At 45.7% G+C, this 16,270-nt stretch overlaps 1 protein-coding gene across 1 annotated transcript in view; it reads right to left on the bottom strand.

The window, feature by feature from the left end:
* The window catches only part of syn2b (synapsin IIb), an 83,577-nt gene that overhangs the window by 34,305 nt on the left and 33,002 nt on the right, over window positions 1-16,270 (bottom strand). Inside the window, exons 2-5 of the mRNA XM_072666501.1 lie at window positions 10,458-10,515; window positions 5,332-5,423; window positions 1,447-1,603; window positions 7-96 (exon numbers count right to left, since the gene is read on the bottom strand). Coding sequence (XP_072522602.1) covers window positions 7-96; window positions 1,447-1,603; window positions 5,332-5,423; window positions 10,458-10,515 — 397 coding nt within the window. The remainder of the gene's footprint in view (window positions 1-6; window positions 97-1,446; window positions 1,604-5,331; window positions 5,424-10,457; window positions 10,516-16,270) is intronic.

Here is a 16,270-nt window from a genome sequence, read left to right as displayed (position 1 = left end):
TCTTACCATGTCCCTGTAGTTTGGGTAGAACGTTTGCTCAATAAGAGGGAATTTCTCGGGTCCCAGCTTCTTATAGGTGCTTATCAGTTGAGCAAACTGAAGGGAAAATAATGACATTTTAGTAGCAAACAGTGGACGCATTCATAAGACTAGTCTCATTACAACAAAAGGTACAAATCCAATAGTAGTTTAATTGAATCCGCCACTATTATTGAAAGCTTGTGAGAACCATTAAATGATTGACCTCAAGCTGCTACTGATGGAAAAAGTCTCCAAAGAAGTCCACTAACCTCAATTTACTGGCTTTTCTCACAGATCAATAAAATGTTGCTTCTGGCTAAACCTTTGGCTTTGGTCTAAAACCACCAGCAAAAGTATATAGATTTTTTTATTTACTTGAATTTTTACTTTTTGCCACTTTCTTCAGTGCTGTAAAGAAAACCTTTCCATGTAATATATACTTAATACATAATACTCTGTCCTAGCATAAATTAGAACATACAACCAATCGTAAAGCGCTAATTATTACTGCTGTGGTGTAGGTTTAAACTCTTAAATACTAAATAAATACTTTTCTGGTAGTTCTGTACTATTTCTATTTATTCTAATTTGCCCAAACAAGCACCTTCTTGAATGACGTTAAAAGGTCCTGAGGCTGATGAACGTGGAAAACCCGCCTTAAATACCAGTACTAGGCTGTTTTAGGCAACGTATTAGCGATGATGATGGTAAATGCTAAGATGAAGGTTTAATAATACTAAAAACTGACCAACTAATTCAAAACACTATTTTATGACTATTTTTCAGGTTTAAAAGAGGCTACTTCCCAGCATCCACTGCATGCGTAGCATAGCTAGCTTTAGTTAGTCATCTTAGCAGCTTGCTAACTAGCCAACAATACATTGATCACCCCTGCTGAAAATAGCCCGCTAGCTGGTAGCTGGTTGCTAGTTTCATGGTCAAGATGGTTGAGAAGCTGGTCATCCAGGCAAAACCATTCCCAGTAATTCAGCTAGTTAAACTGGTTGAGGCACTCACCAGCATAGCATGTGTCCAATTAGAGTTTGATGGACTATCTGGTCGATTACCATGAGCAACTGGACCAAGCTTATTGGCAAACTGGTCACACTAGTGTTGACTAGTGTGGTCAGGCTGGTCATGCTAGTCAAATAGACTGGTTGATCTGGTTGTTCAGGCAAAAACATTGTCCAACAGAATCCAGACCAAGCTGTTTTGATGGTTTAGCTGGTCTACTAGCATTGGTCTGGTCTGTAGAGCTAGCTAAACCATCAAAGCATCAAGAGCTAGGCCGGTCAATCAAGCTGTTTTATTTTTCAGCAGGGTCTACTAAACAGCTAGAAGCCCATATATGAGGAGAGGAAAGCTTTTTGATGCTCTCCTAAACTGGGAATGATGATGGGTGGAGAAGCTTTAGAGGGAACTCACCGCCCATGGCTTATCGCAGAGGTTGTAAATAGACTCCAGTGAATTCACACTAGGAATTCCAGCATATTGCAGTCCGATGATCAAGTTGCGGAAGTCCTCGTTCTGGGTCATGCTGTAGGCGTGCTGTCGGACCAACACGAAGTCGGGCTTGAAGGATCTACACGGGACACAACAGTGTTCTTTAGCACAGAGGTTGGACACAGGTGAGACATGGGACACAACTACTGGTGAACAAGCTTCTTCATGGTCTGGACAGGCTGGACACAGTCTAGGTGGGTTCCAGGTGGGAATGGGCTTTGAGTGGGTTTGTACATGTGTTTTTACTGGGACCCAGTTTGGCTTCCCAAATGGGCCTTATAATTGTTACAGCCCACCATTAACCTCACATGGGTCCCATTTAGGGCCTGTATACACTGTACATCCCAAATGGGGCCCATGCTTGACCCTTCCTGGTCCCATCACTGACCCTGGCGGGCATCCATATGTGGGGTCAACATGAAACCTGTGGACAAAACCTTTATGGTTCCCATACAAAGTGGAGCCCACTGTATGCACCTACACAGCTTATCTAGTCCCTGTAGAGAAGTACTGCCAAAAGAATAGGACTCTCTGAAGCTGATTAACATCAACCTATTAGCACCATGCTGCCTAATGCCAGGGACTGCCTTTTTTCTGGAATGATAGATGGTGGGGTGGTGATCATGATCCAAACATCCATACCTCACTAACAGTGCTCTTGTGGATGAATGCAATCAAATCCTCACAGCAATGCTCTAGTAACATCTAGTAGAAAGCCTTCTTCTCTGGGCAGGATCAACAAAAGCAGGATCAGCTCTTTTTAATACCCTTGATCTCGGACGAGGCAGTGAACGAGCAGGTGTCCCAATACTTTCGTCCTTATAGTGGCTCTAAAATAGGGAGGTAAACGCAGGCCGCCTGCCGCACCTCGAGGGCCTTGCTTTCCAGCGCATTGTATCGAGGAACGCTTCGCATAATGGGCAAATCTTCCCCATATAAGACGCAAGACTGATTCAGAAGAAAAGGAGCGAGGGAAAAAAGAGGGACACGGAGACGGAGAGAGAGAAAGGGCGCGAATGAAAAGGCACTGTGAGGGAGAGAGAGAGAGAGAGAGAGAGGGAGAGAGAGAGAGAGAGAGAGAGAGGGAGAGAGAGATTAAGCGAGTGTCAGAGAGAGCAGAGAGAAAGTGAGTGAGAAAAGGACAGAAAGAAAGAGCCAGGGAAGTCTTCTCAGGTCAGTGAGAGAGTGATGGTGATATGAGATGGCTCCTGTTGGCTCTTCCTTTGTGCGAGTGGATGAGTGAGAGTAAACACTAGCCCAGTTTGATTAACACCAAGTCTCTGCGCGCGCAGAATTTCAATGAAGCCTAATAGGAAGCCTGAGAGAGGAGAACACTACTAAGGCTGTGTGTGTGTGTGTGTGTGTGTATTTTCGTATGTGTGTGTGCACGTGTGTGTGTGTGTGAGCGAGCTCCTAAGCGCCCATCAGTAATGAAACACGTTTAATGTGTTGTCTGATGGAGTGTGTTTTCCCTCTGATTGCAAAATTCCATTTTTATTAGACAGTCTAGCTTCATTAAAGGGCCCACGATCCCCGTCTCATCATCTCATAGTGTGATGCAGCCTGTAAACATGGTTAAAACGTCTCTTTCAGACCGAGCCGAGTGATACCCCATATATACTGCTGCGAACCAAAGAAGATCTGGGTGCATTTGTAGGCCTTTGTTTATCAAGATGAAATTGGTGACAGTCCAAATTAAGGGCTTGTTAGCAGTGTTAGCCTAGCGTCTCCCGTTCTAGACCAAAGAAGCACATGTCAAATACCAAACATGTCTTGGCTGATCAAACGAATCAGGGGTCAGTAGTTTTTTTGCTGAAGTATTCCTTTAACAGCCCAGATTATGGAAAATCTGGCCATATGTAGACACTAGGCGTATTGGCTAGGAGTCCCGAGGTCGGCTTTCCTGTGGTCTGTGTGTGAAGCCTGGCCCCCTTTAGAGAGTGGTGTTCTGAAGAAGAAGAAGAAGAAGAAGAAGAACATGATGATGATGAAGGAGGAGGTGGGGAGGAGGTGAAGGTCATTAGGGGTTAAAGGTGTGGTTCCTCTCTCAAAATTAAGTTCAACGAAACAGTTAGTGCTAAATCTAGTGTTTTTGTGATGTCACAAAAACAACATCTGCATATTTCTATTTATTTATTTATATATATATGTATATATATATTATATATATATATATATATATATATATATTATTTATATATTATATGTGTATGTAATATATGTATATATATGTCTATTCGGCCTACGGCAGTTTGGCTCAGTGAGCTGCAGTTTAAGGGTTAAGTGACGTCCAGCACTGGGCTCGGAGGGTTTTTTTTTCACATGGCTGTTGCCAGGAGATGCGACCCCGAGATGACCCAGCGTTCCCTTTCATAGTTGTCGGTAATGCAACGCCTGCAGGGCACGGTGAAGTACGTGCTAGACACACGGGTACAGCCTCTATCACACATGCCTGCACAGGTTGTAGGGAATCTTCCCGTACATGTTTGTGTAACGTACCGTGTGAGGGAGTCAGTCTGAGCCACCCAAACCCGAATGACACCATCCCATCCGGACACAGCTGGGGCTCTGGAGCTCGTTTTTTTAGACTGATGTGGCTAACAAGCAGTGGACGGTCTGACTTTGGCGGATTGCTATTTCAGTGGGGGGGTACGAGCGTCGGGCTGCACGTTCCTGTGTTGACAATTCACTGCCAAGATAGCAACGACCGTCTGACTGTTGACGAATGTCTGCCTTGGTTGTTTAAGTCGGTGGCCCAGATACGTAGCAATACGCCAGAAATTGGCCTGAACACACCTCATTTCGAGACCACCGTGCCCACCGGCAAAGAAATATTTGCCGTTATTTAAACGACGCAGGCGAACGGCGTGAAAACAGACGTTCGGGGTGTAAGATCGGGCCCCCCAGTGTTAAGTCTTCCCAGATAAAGACAGGCTGGGCTGTTACTGCAACAGAGGGGGGCGAACTCCCTATTAATACCCTTGATTTCAGAAGCAACGCTGGATGTGTTGTGGTGTCCACAAACTTTTTGACGTGTCCAAGCTACATTAGTTCCACAGCCTGATTGCAATACTACAAAACCTTCACACACCATCTAGGTTTGGCCCCTTTCAAACTGTGGCCAGCTCATGTCCCTGCCTTACGTCCGCCATGAGCGTCCCAAAGCCTGGCAGATTTGCTCCAGTTTACCATGTGGAGATTTTGGGTTCCTCTAGTTTTCCGCAGGACTCACTGTGGGTTCGCTGCAGGAAACCACATGAGTGGTCATGTCAGGGCTGGCGGAGAGGAAACCACTCAGGGTTTGCATGTGCAGATGACCGCAGGGTCAAGCTGGTGATTGCAGTTGACTGAAGCGGCTCCGTATCAGCTTTGAAGGGGTCATTAGGGGCCTATTGTAAACCCTAGAACTCTATTCATGTCTGTACAGAGTGTCCACTGCATTGGCGAGATGTTCGAAGAAGAAGAAGCCCAGCAGTGAGCAAATAAATACACCATCAGCCATAACATTAACACCACCTGCCTAATGTAGTGCAGGTCTCCCACATGCCACCGAAACAGCTCTGAGCCGTCGAGGCCTGGACACCACAAGACCTCTGACGGTGTCCTGTAGTATCTGGACAGCTGCTGCTTTCAGGACGTACGTTGTGAGTTTGGGGCTTCCATGAGCATCAGTAACGAGCCTTGGGTGCCCATTTTTACGCTTGCCACCTTCAACAACTGACTGTTCCTTGCTGCCTGATAGATCCGCTGGAATCAGATCATCCATGATGTTCATACATATTGCCTTTAATTAAAGAATAAACCTACCGAACTACTTTGGTCCCATTCCTGACCACCTGCATGTCCACACTGCAGGATCCGTTGGCGTGTGCCACAAGGTTGATTTCGGAGAATTCTGCCTAAAAAAGGGTAAAAATAGACCTTTAGTGCCTTAAAACACAACATTCATAAACATACTCATACACTCACTCACACCAGCGACACACACACACACACACACACACACACTTCAGTGTCGCTGCTGTGCTGACACTGGTCCACAAACTGGTCCAAAATCTGGTCAATGGCAGCCCTGTGTTCAGAAACTGACATCTGTCTACAGATGAGCCAAATCATTATGACCAGTCTGGGATCTATGTAAGACGTGCTAGATATGGGAGAAATGGGCCCCCTGCCAGGCTGGGTACCTGCAGACCAGTCAGAGTGCCCATGCAGATCCCTGTCCACCGTCAGAAGCAGTTACACCAATGGACACACAAGCATCAGAACTGGACCTCAGAGTGATGGAGGAAGGTGGACTGGTCCGATAAGCCCTGTTTTCTTTACGGGTATGTGGACGGTGGGGGGGTCAGGTGCGCTGTTTACCCGTGTGAGGCTCCACCTCACAACTTCCAAGAGTTCTGCTGGAAGGTCTTCAACTTGCCAAATACCACAGATCCCACCTTCAGAGGTGTAGAGGGATCTGCTTGGGCGGTATGTGGACCAACAGAATATTAGGGATACTGGTCATAATGTTTTGGCTCTGTGTACAGTGTTAGCAAGTTTTCACCACCTGTTTTGACTTGGCCTGCCACACAACCAACTACCATCAGTGGATACAGTGGAAGTGGCAAAAGTTTGTGGACACAGCTCTATTGACCAAATGTACTGGATGAGATTTTGGGGCCCCAATCTTTTGCCAAAAGTTTGTGGACACAGCTCTGTTAGCCAAACATAATGGTTAAGCCAGTGAACCAACCAGCCTTTGGGCAAAGGTTTTGGCACAATAGATTTTAGCCAAAAGTTTATGGACACAGCTCTGTTAGACAAACATAATGGTTGAGCCGAAGGGCCAAAAAGCTTTTGGACAAATGTTTTGGCACCCCACATTTTAGCCAAAAGTTTGTGGACACAGGTCCATTAGCCAAACATAATGGCTGAGATTTCTGGCATAACATAGCAACACCTTAGAAACCACCCCCTATAGCATAGCAACCAACTGAGATTCCATAGCAATCAGTGAAAACCACTCAAGCTGTGCAGGAAATGCACTCTTTTTGTTTGTAATGGAACTGAGCGAGTCTCTCGTTTGCGTTGTTTGAAACCATTATGATGCCTCTGGTGGTTGGATGCTCGATCACTGTGAGGTGGTCTTGCATGTGGGGGACATCTGAGCAGATCTGTGCAACTTCATAATTACAATCAATGAACCGAGACGCCATTTAGACTGCTCTCTCTGAGGCACCGGAACGTCATGATATGAGGTCAATTTGCCAGTTGGCTGCATTGAACAATACATTGGAATGAATGATGGGAGCAATATGGTAAAAGCGGTAGAACATCACTGGACGACGCTGCCAGCTGTGGCACGTCGACAGTGCAGTGACTGACTGTAGCAAATTAATAGTGTTTTTTTTTATATGAAATTTTCCAGGTCTTAAGCCTCATGTCACTTAAGGACGAGTCGTTTAAAGGCGGGACTGAGAGAGCAGTACTTCAGAAGGCTGCTGTTGACGGTCGAGGGTAAGTTTGAATCCCGAGCCATACCGCTTTGCCATCAGCAGCTGGAAACTGAGGGAACACAATTAGCCATTCTCTCTCCAGGTGGGTAGATGGTGCTTTCTCCCACCTCATCACTCTTAAGCGATGTTGGCTGGTGTGGTGGTGCTGGAAACCTGGTGCTTCCCTACAAGCGTGTCGGCTGCCTGGCAATGATGCATTGGCGGCGGTTGGAAAAGAGGTGGTGGCTGGTTTCACATGTATCAAAGGAGATGTGTCCTTCACAACCATCTCCTTTGCCTCCTAGTGTGGGGAGCTTTGTGAAGGGAACAATTCTAAAAAACTAACTGATATATATATATATATATATATATATATATATATATATATATATATATATATACATATTTCTCATGAGGCAATGATAATTAAGTCATCATGTTGCCCAACTTTAACTGTACAGACTGGCAGTAGATCCAGTAGGTTCCAGTCAAAAGCCAGCTAAAAAGCCTTTCTCCATACCAGCCACCACAAAACAGTACCCTCTGAATCCCCTTGATCTCCTTGTGCCTCGATCTACATTAATGGTATTCAGCGTGACTCAGTATGAAAGTTTCACTTCATGTCAGAAATCACTTTTGTGAATCATGGCACTCACCTAATAAATCATATCACAAAAAGCAAGTAAATGATGGCTCAGTTCCAGTCAACCACAGCAACACATGAAGGAGTGTTTTTTTCTATTGAAATGGATTCGAATAAGACACGCTTGGTATCTGGACCTGTGAAGCTAACATGGCTAATTAATAAGCTAATTTAGACCAATTAGAATGGTGCTTACTGCGGGCCTAAATCAACAACACAGTCAAGAAATCAGAATTTCTAATTTAGCTGGGGCGGGATAACACAGAGTCAAACTTAGAGGCAGAACCAATCAGAATCTTTGATTTAGCTGAGGGTGGGACAACAGAGAGATCAACTCAGAGGCAGAACCAATCAGAATCTCTATTTTAGCTGAGGGCGGGACAACAGAGAAACCACCTCAGAGGCACAACCAATCAGAATCTCTATTTTAGCTAGGGGGCGGGACAACAGAGAAACCACCTCAGAGGCAAAGCCAATCAGAATTACATTTTTAGGAAGGGGGCGGGACAATAAACAGTCAAACTCAGAGGCAAAACCAATCAGAATCTCTATTTTAGCTAGGGGGTGGGACAACAGAGAGACCAACTCAGAGGCAAAACCAATCAGAATCTCTATTTTAGCTAGGGGGTGGGACAACAGAGAGACCAACTCAGAGGCAAAGCCAATCAGAATTACATTTTTAGGAAGGGGGCGGGACAATAAACAGTCAAACTCAGAGGCAAAACCAATCAGAATCTCTACTTTAGCTGTGGGTGGGACAATAAACATTTAAACTCAGAGTGGGCGGGAGAACAGAGAACCAATCAGAATCACTAATAAGCATGAATACTACTCTTGGTCTCAGTTTGGACCTGATGTTCTTCAGAGATGTTATCTAGCACAGTTAGAGCACTGTGGGGAACCTGCAGGGTCAAAGCAAACACTAACTAACCACAGGTTATTGGGTAGTGGTGGCTCAGTGGTTACAGATCTCTGGATTATTGATCACAGGGTTGTGGGTTCAATACCTGGGTCCACTAAGTTGCTCTGTGTTGAGCTCTTGAGCAAGGCCTCTAACCTCTCTACTTCAGGGGTGCTGAAGCACAGCTGACCCTGTACTCTGACCTTGTGCAAGCAGAAGGATTTCACAGTACTGTACAAGTAATGATAATTAAGGCAGTGTGTAGAGCTAAATATCAGCCTGTTACCTTGAATGACTGTTCCACCCTAGAGCTAAAGGGAGAACCGTGCACTTGAACAGCTGAACCTGTTGCAGAACCGTCGCTTTGAGGCCTTGTACCTGACCAAATTAAACATGCAGTGCTGCATAAGCTGCATAAGCTCACTACACTGATAAAAAGCTCATATTTAAGCGGAGCTGTGGGGCAGAGGTGTCGCTATGACTGTGCAGCTCTGAGGGAATGCAACGTGTTCTGCAGACACCGGTGCCCAAACTAGCACGCACCGAGAAACCCATGACTCATCATCTCGTCCAGAGCACAAGCTGGTGTTGAACGGACACATGAGGGCTTTTTTGCGCTTCTCGCAGGCCAAATCACGCAGCACCAGCCGAGCCGAGGGAGAACGAAAATTGCTACAGCTTCTATTGGTATTCAGCACACGCCGCCCACTCGGTAATTCACAAAGGCAATATCTGCGCTGCTTATTAACTCCATTTGACACCGTTTCAGTTTGTCGTTTTGCTGCTGCAGCAAATTCCAGAGTCTGGACGGGCACAAGCTGGAACAGCAAATAGAGAACATCACTTTAACCTGCTTATAGGAGGGCTCAGGTGGGAGGAGGGGTGTGGGGGGGGTGGCTGTAGATCTGATGATGGACCTTGGAAGTTTATGTAAATATCTGTAATAAACCCAGTTCATCGATACCCAGTTTAAGCTCAGCACCCTTGCTCAAGAGCAGTGAGGGAGAACTGCCCCTTCCTGTTCCCTCCCACTCCCACTTTCTGCCATTCCTGGATATCAAACCTATATACTTCTGGTACCAAGTCGACCCCTCTGACCTTTAGGCCCTATATATATATAAATATATATAAGTCCAGATCAAGGCATTGTAATGGACCAGGCACCATCTTTTTTTAATGTTTGCTGTTGCAGAGTGCCACCTGGTGTCCTCTGGACGCCATTACTAGACCTAGAGTTCACCTGTGACATTATTTTGGTGAGTGAAAAATAAACAGGGCTTTATTAAAACTGATAAGTGTGGCGGGGTTACCAGTGAGCAGCTAAAACTAAAAAAAGGCAAGAGTTGACTCTAAAGCTAACTCTCCATTCCACCTTAAATAATGCTGCAGTTACCATGTTTACATTGTGTACGTTCCAACAGCAGAGCATCACTGCTGCCTCGTTAAAGGTGGAACGGAAAGATCAGGGGAAGAGGAAAACGTCAGCTTAGAGTTAGCTCAGAGCCTCACTGTAAACGTGAACTGGTCGGCCATGTTGGAAATAGCGCTTGCGGCACATCTCTTCCAGTTCGCGCTGCATTGAAAATGTCGATGTGTCCGACTTCAGCGTCCGACTTCAGAGGGTGTTCATGTGGTGCTTCTTGGCGGGAAACTCGTTTTCCCGATAAAACCGACACCACTTGAATGCAGCATTAGCGTTCAGTTCAGTGAATAGCGTAGCGTTAGCTTGCATGTAGCAACATTTGTCGTTGAAGTGGTTTACAGAGGAGTTATTGAGAAGATTCAGAGCCATTTGGGAGTGAAAGGTACACAAGATTTTCAAAAACGCCATTTATGTTTCCCATAGAGAAACCCAGAGTTGTGAAACCCAGCACAACTTCAGATGTCTGAACGTAGTTAAATCACATACCTGCTCAACACGGATATCATATTCTCCTTGAACCTTCTTGCCACGAAACACCTTGGCCCTGGAAACACAAAAAACAAACAATCGTTAAAACCATTATCTCAGTCCAACCTTCAGAGAGCGTCTAATCTAAATCCCCGGCCATGTACTGGTACAAGAGGGCCAGTACATATCTCACAGCAGCTCATACAGAAAAGGCCCAACGTCCCAGAATACAGGTACAACACTACCTGTAAATAGTGTTCAAGTTTGAGACCATACAACCCATCGCTACCTGGACAATAAGCTGCATAAACCACCTATTCAGCATACAGCACTTTAGCCCCGCCTACAAGAAAAACCTGGTACACTGTTCTTTAAAAGGTTCCACTATCCCACCATAGATCAACAAGTGCTTTTCAGTACTAGACAGAACCCTATTTGCTTTGAAATCAAGTCTCCCGTGAGTCGTGAATGGACATTCACATCAAGTGTCAGGCAAAGGGCGTCTTCTGCATGTGCAATGCTGCCATCTGATGGAAACCTGTTGAAACGTCTGAAAGAGTGAAGCTAGAAAGGCCTACGATTACTGCTATAGGCCGCACAAGACGAATACTGAAGGCTGAGTTCGAGACTTTTAGGGGCTGTTTCAATGAAACACACACACACACACACATACCACAGATATACTGTATATCACCACTGTCACACACAATCTGTGTGTTTACATTTTTGCTGTTTTTCACTTTTTGACATGATGTGAATCTGGGAGTTGGTCTTTATATTTTGGCCAAATTTCATAATGAACGGACCAATAGAAATTCTCAAAAATGGCTTGGAATAAAATCTTTTTCCATTGACTTCCATTGAAAGTTCGGAAGGTTTTTCCTTCTCCTGTAAAGTTGACATTACAAGAGTTTTGTCCAACAGCGACAAAATCCAACCTAAATTGGAGATGTCATCAGTACTTAAAGGCTAATTTCATCATTAAATATTGTATAATTTAATCATTTAGATGTAAACAACTCAGCCAACATGTCCATGTGGGGCCTGTATGGGTACCCAACTGGGAACCTGAACATTTTGCCCTTGGGTTCCATGTTGGCCCCACATGGATGCCCACCAGAGTCAGCGATGGGACCTAGAGTGGTTAAACATGGGCCCCATCTGGGTTGTACATGACATATGAGGCCTAGATGGGACCCATGTGAGATTACAGTGGTGTGTAACAATAGAGCCTATCTGGGACGCCCAACTGAGCCCCAGAAAAACACATGTACAAACCCACTGAGAGCCCATGCTAACCCAGAACCCTCCTAGCCCACGTTCCACCCATGTGAGCCCCACATGAGCATGTTAGAGGGTGAAGAGAGAAATGTACAGTCTAAGTGGGCCAAGCATTAGCCAGATTTTATTCTTGGCTGCACAAAAAGCAAGACACCTGTGACTTGTTGAACAGGCTAATTAAATTAAGCCTGCTGGCAATCGCTGCTACACAGCAGCCTTCTGACACACAGGGAAGGGTAAGACACACTGAGGCCAGTGCTCTTGGTCTGAAATTCTGCAGTTAAAAACACTACTAGAATCAACTACATCCATGGCATAATCAACATCAGCTTCATAGGCCCTAAAATTGAACCCTGTGGGACTCCACTAGATAAGCCTAACCAAATAATTCACGATTATTCAAGGGATTACTCAGCATTGGGACAGCGCGTCCTACACCGGCCTCTGCTGAGGACACTGCAGATTACTATGAGGGGCTATTCTGGTGGTCTGGCCATTAGCATTGACAGCAGTTCCACAGCAGAGAAGAGCTGAGCTGACACTGCCCACCCTGAGGTCCAGTTGGAGTTTCACAAAGTGATGAGGACAAAACAGGGCGGTTCATAAAGGGCTGGTTTCAAATCTTTATTGCAAATGACACACCCTAAACCAAGTGGTTCCTTAAGGGTTCCTAAGTAGAGAACTATGACAGCTTAAGGAACTGCCTGAATGCTTTACCTTGTAATTCCTAATAAAGAAGAGTCCCACTATATGTCCAAAAGTTTGTGGACACTCATCATTACATCTGACACACTAACACACAAAGCTTGTCTAGTCCCTGTGGAAAACTACTACCAATAGAATAATAGGACTCTCTGGAGCAGCCAGGCATGGGCTAGTAGAGGGGTATAAAGCCCCCCAGCATTGAGCTGAGCAGCAGTGGAAGCACTGTGTGTTCTCTGGAATGATGGTGGTGGAGCTCCATCCAGTACTTTTGACCTCACTAACGCTCTTGCCGCTAAATGCAATCAAATCCTCACAGCAATGCTCTAAAACACACAGCCTGTTCTAGTCTATTGACAAGCTGGACAGTAGAGACAGTTACTCCAACAAAAGCAGGAGAAACTCTTTTTAATTCTCTTGATTTCAGGAGAAACAATAAATGAGCAGGTGTCCCAATACTTTTGTCCATATCGTGTATATGAGGCCATGAGGGAGTTGCATAACCAACACACTTGCCTCATTAGGACTCAACCAGCTGTAGAGGAGGACGCTGTGGCTAATCTATGTGGAGTACGTACACAAACACACACACACACACACTCACACACACACACACACACACACACACTCACACTCTCTCTTGCACAAAGAAACCACTTGGCAGGAGGCAGACAGACAGATGCCCGCCCATTCACATACACACACACACACACACACCTAGATCACACCAATAAACACTGACTTCAAAGTTGTTGCTCCTTATTTCTCTGGATCAGTCACACATCTCACTCACACCCTGACACACACACACACTCACACCCTGACACACACACACACTGACACCTTAACAACCCCCTGATACACTGCCCTGTTGGACAGCAATAATCAAACCCTGTGTTCCGAGTGCAATCAGCGCTGAGGCTAACCTGCTGCTCTGCTGCCCGCTGAGGTTTTCTAGACAAGCCAATCTAGTGCCAATCCTTTGTTTGCGCCCTCTGGTGTCCGTTAGGCGCCATTAACGGATATTATTCCCAGCTGGCAGCAGTGAAGAGCATTTTTTAGCCTGGCTAGCTCTCACTGTGAGTTGATACTAAAACTACCTCCACCATGTTTGGAAGCTGTACTTTAGCCTGGCTAGCTCTCCCTGTGAGTAGTTGATGGAACTACCTCCACCATGTTTGGAGGCTGTACTTTAGCCTGGTTAGCACTCAATGTAAGTTGTGGGAGAAACTAACTCCACCATGTTTGACGGTTGTACTTTAGCCTGGCTAGCTCTCCCTGTGAGTTGTTGATGGAACTACCTCCACCATGTTTGGAGGCTGTACTTTAGCCTGGCTAGCTCTCCCTGTGAGTTGTTGATGGAACTACCTCCACCATGTTTGGACGCTGTACTTTAGCCTGGTTAGCACTCAGTGTAAGTTGTGGGAGAAACGAACTCCACCATGTTTGACGGTTGTACTTTAGCCTGCCTAGCTCTCACTGTGGGTTGATGATGAAACTACCTCCACCATGTTTGGAGGCTGTACTTTAGCCTGGCTAGCTCTCCCTGTGAGTTGTTGATGGAGCTACCTCCACCATGTTTGGAGGCTGTACTTTAGCCTGGCTAGCACTCAATGTGAGAGATTTAAATAATATAGGGGTGAATTCTAGGAATTCTACATACAACTCAGGGATCTCAGCTTAAAAATGGTCTCGAGGAACACTTGCTCCGAGAATATGAGAAGATGAGCCAAAGCACATTTTCCTCAAAGCAGTTTTAGCTACATCTTGCGCCTCGCTCTTCCCCAGACTACGCTCTGTTTGAGTTCTGCTGGCTTTCTGCCCTGCATACCCCTAAAACAAATGTCTGGACATGGCTAGACAAATTTGCTATGACTCTGCTATAGGCGTTGATGCATGTGAGAGTTTCTAGCGTCTTTCTACTCGACTCAGTTCCCCATATATTCCTCAGCCCCAAGCGTTCGCTCACTTCACACAATCAAATGATGGTCTTGCTAGCAGCTCTTTTTTATTCATGAATTATTTCCTCAGGCAGTTGCCTGTGTGTGTGTGTGTGACAAAGAGAGAGAGTGTGTGTGTGGGTGGGTGTTAGCAGTGATTTACCCTTGAATTATGAGAAATACTCCAAAGTGTATTCACTGTCTGCTCAGTAAGGACAAATATTATGTGCACAATGATATCAGGGCCCGTATATCACCAGCCTCCATGCACTGTGGAACTGGCGGGAACTGTGGAATATTGAGTAGGTCCCCCTTGTGCCGCCGACATGAGATCTGACCAATCGAGGCATGGACTCAAGACCCAAGAGCTCTGAAGGTGTCCTGCTGTGGTAGCTGGCACCAAGACTAAGCAGCGTTAGCAGTGGATCCTTTAAGTCCTATAAGCTGTAAGGTGGGTGGGGCCTCCATGAGCATCAGTGAGGCCTTGGGTGCCCATGACCCAAAGTTGTCCTTTCTTGGAGCACTTTAGTTAGGTACTGACCACTGCATAGCACTGCGGGTACACCTCACAAGACCTGCCTGATGTTTGGGAGATGTTCTGACCCTCCAGTCGTTGATTCTTTGCCTCAGCACCTTCAGCACCTTCAAGAACTGACCGTTCATTCACTGCCTAATATGTAGATATTGAAAGGAGCCGCTGTGTTTGGAAGCTGTACTTTAGCTTGGCTAGCTCTCACTGTAAGTTGTTGATGGAACTACCTCCACCACGTTTGGAAGCTGCATTTTACCCTGGCTAGCACTCCCTGTGAGTAGTTGATGGAACTACCTCCACCACGTTTGGAGGCTGAACTTTAGCTTGGCTAGCTATCACTGTGAGTTGTTGATGGAACTACCTCCACCATGTTTGGAAGCTGCACTTTACCCTGGCTAGCACTCCCTGTGAGTTGTGGATGAAACTACCTCCACCATGTTTGGAGGTTGTACTTTAGCCTGGCTAGCACTCAATGTGCTTTTCTAGCTTTTTTACTTTATCTAAAATACTGATCAGGATCTTCTTTTCAGTTTTGACTTGGGTTAAGGATCATCACGCCACAAATCTTTAGGCCATTATTTGCAGTGGAGCTGACAGCCCCATTAACAGCACCACAGCCGCCTGCAATAAATGACTGTACTGCGTTGAGTTTGACAACCAAATCCTGAAGCGATACTGTGGCCTGACTGATTGCAGGGCCTCTCCTCACTCCTTCATAATGTCCTGTCATGTGAAGGTGACTCAACCCTCATTGACTCATATTCGCTGAGGCAGATCATTCTGTGACTGCTGATTCAAATTTGTAACCGGTGAGTCGTGACTCCCTCACGTGGCCAATCGTGACTGGAAGGACATTCATTTCTCTGCTGACAGATGCCATCATTGTCCGTCTGTAAATCCACTGAGCAGGTACACATTAGTCCAGAAGTTTGTAGACACCTGCTCCTTAGGGGTTTCTTCTAAAAAAAAACTCAATAGAAGGTTTGTCTCCTTGGCTGTAATAATGACCTCTACGCTTCAGGGAAAGATTTACACAAGGTTCGGGAACCATTGCTATTGATTTGATGGCATTCAGCCACACCAGAGCATCAGTGAGAACAGGTAGTGATGTTGGATGCTCCACAGTTCCACTGCTAGGGGATGTATCGCCCTCTAGCCCATGTTCGGCATTGGATACAGTGATCTTTGGGATCGGGCTGCTGCTTCAAAGCATCCCTTTGTATTGGTCAGTGCTTTTCCATGAAGATTAAACAAGCTGTGCCAGTAAAGCTCGCACCTTAAAGGAGCAGAAATCACTCATTTCAGTAAATCTTTAATTAACTGATTACAGTTCCCAGCAGTCCTGGATGCCTCGTCTGGAAAAAGCAAAAAAGCTC

The sequence above is a fragment of the Salminus brasiliensis genome, chromosome 21 (assembly GCF_030463535.1).
Source record: "Salminus brasiliensis chromosome 21, fSalBra1.hap2, whole genome shotgun sequence".
Lineage (NCBI taxonomy): Eukaryota > Metazoa > Chordata > Actinopteri > Characiformes > Bryconidae > Salminus > Salminus brasiliensis.
This window is presented reverse-complemented; position numbering and strand designations above follow the sequence as displayed.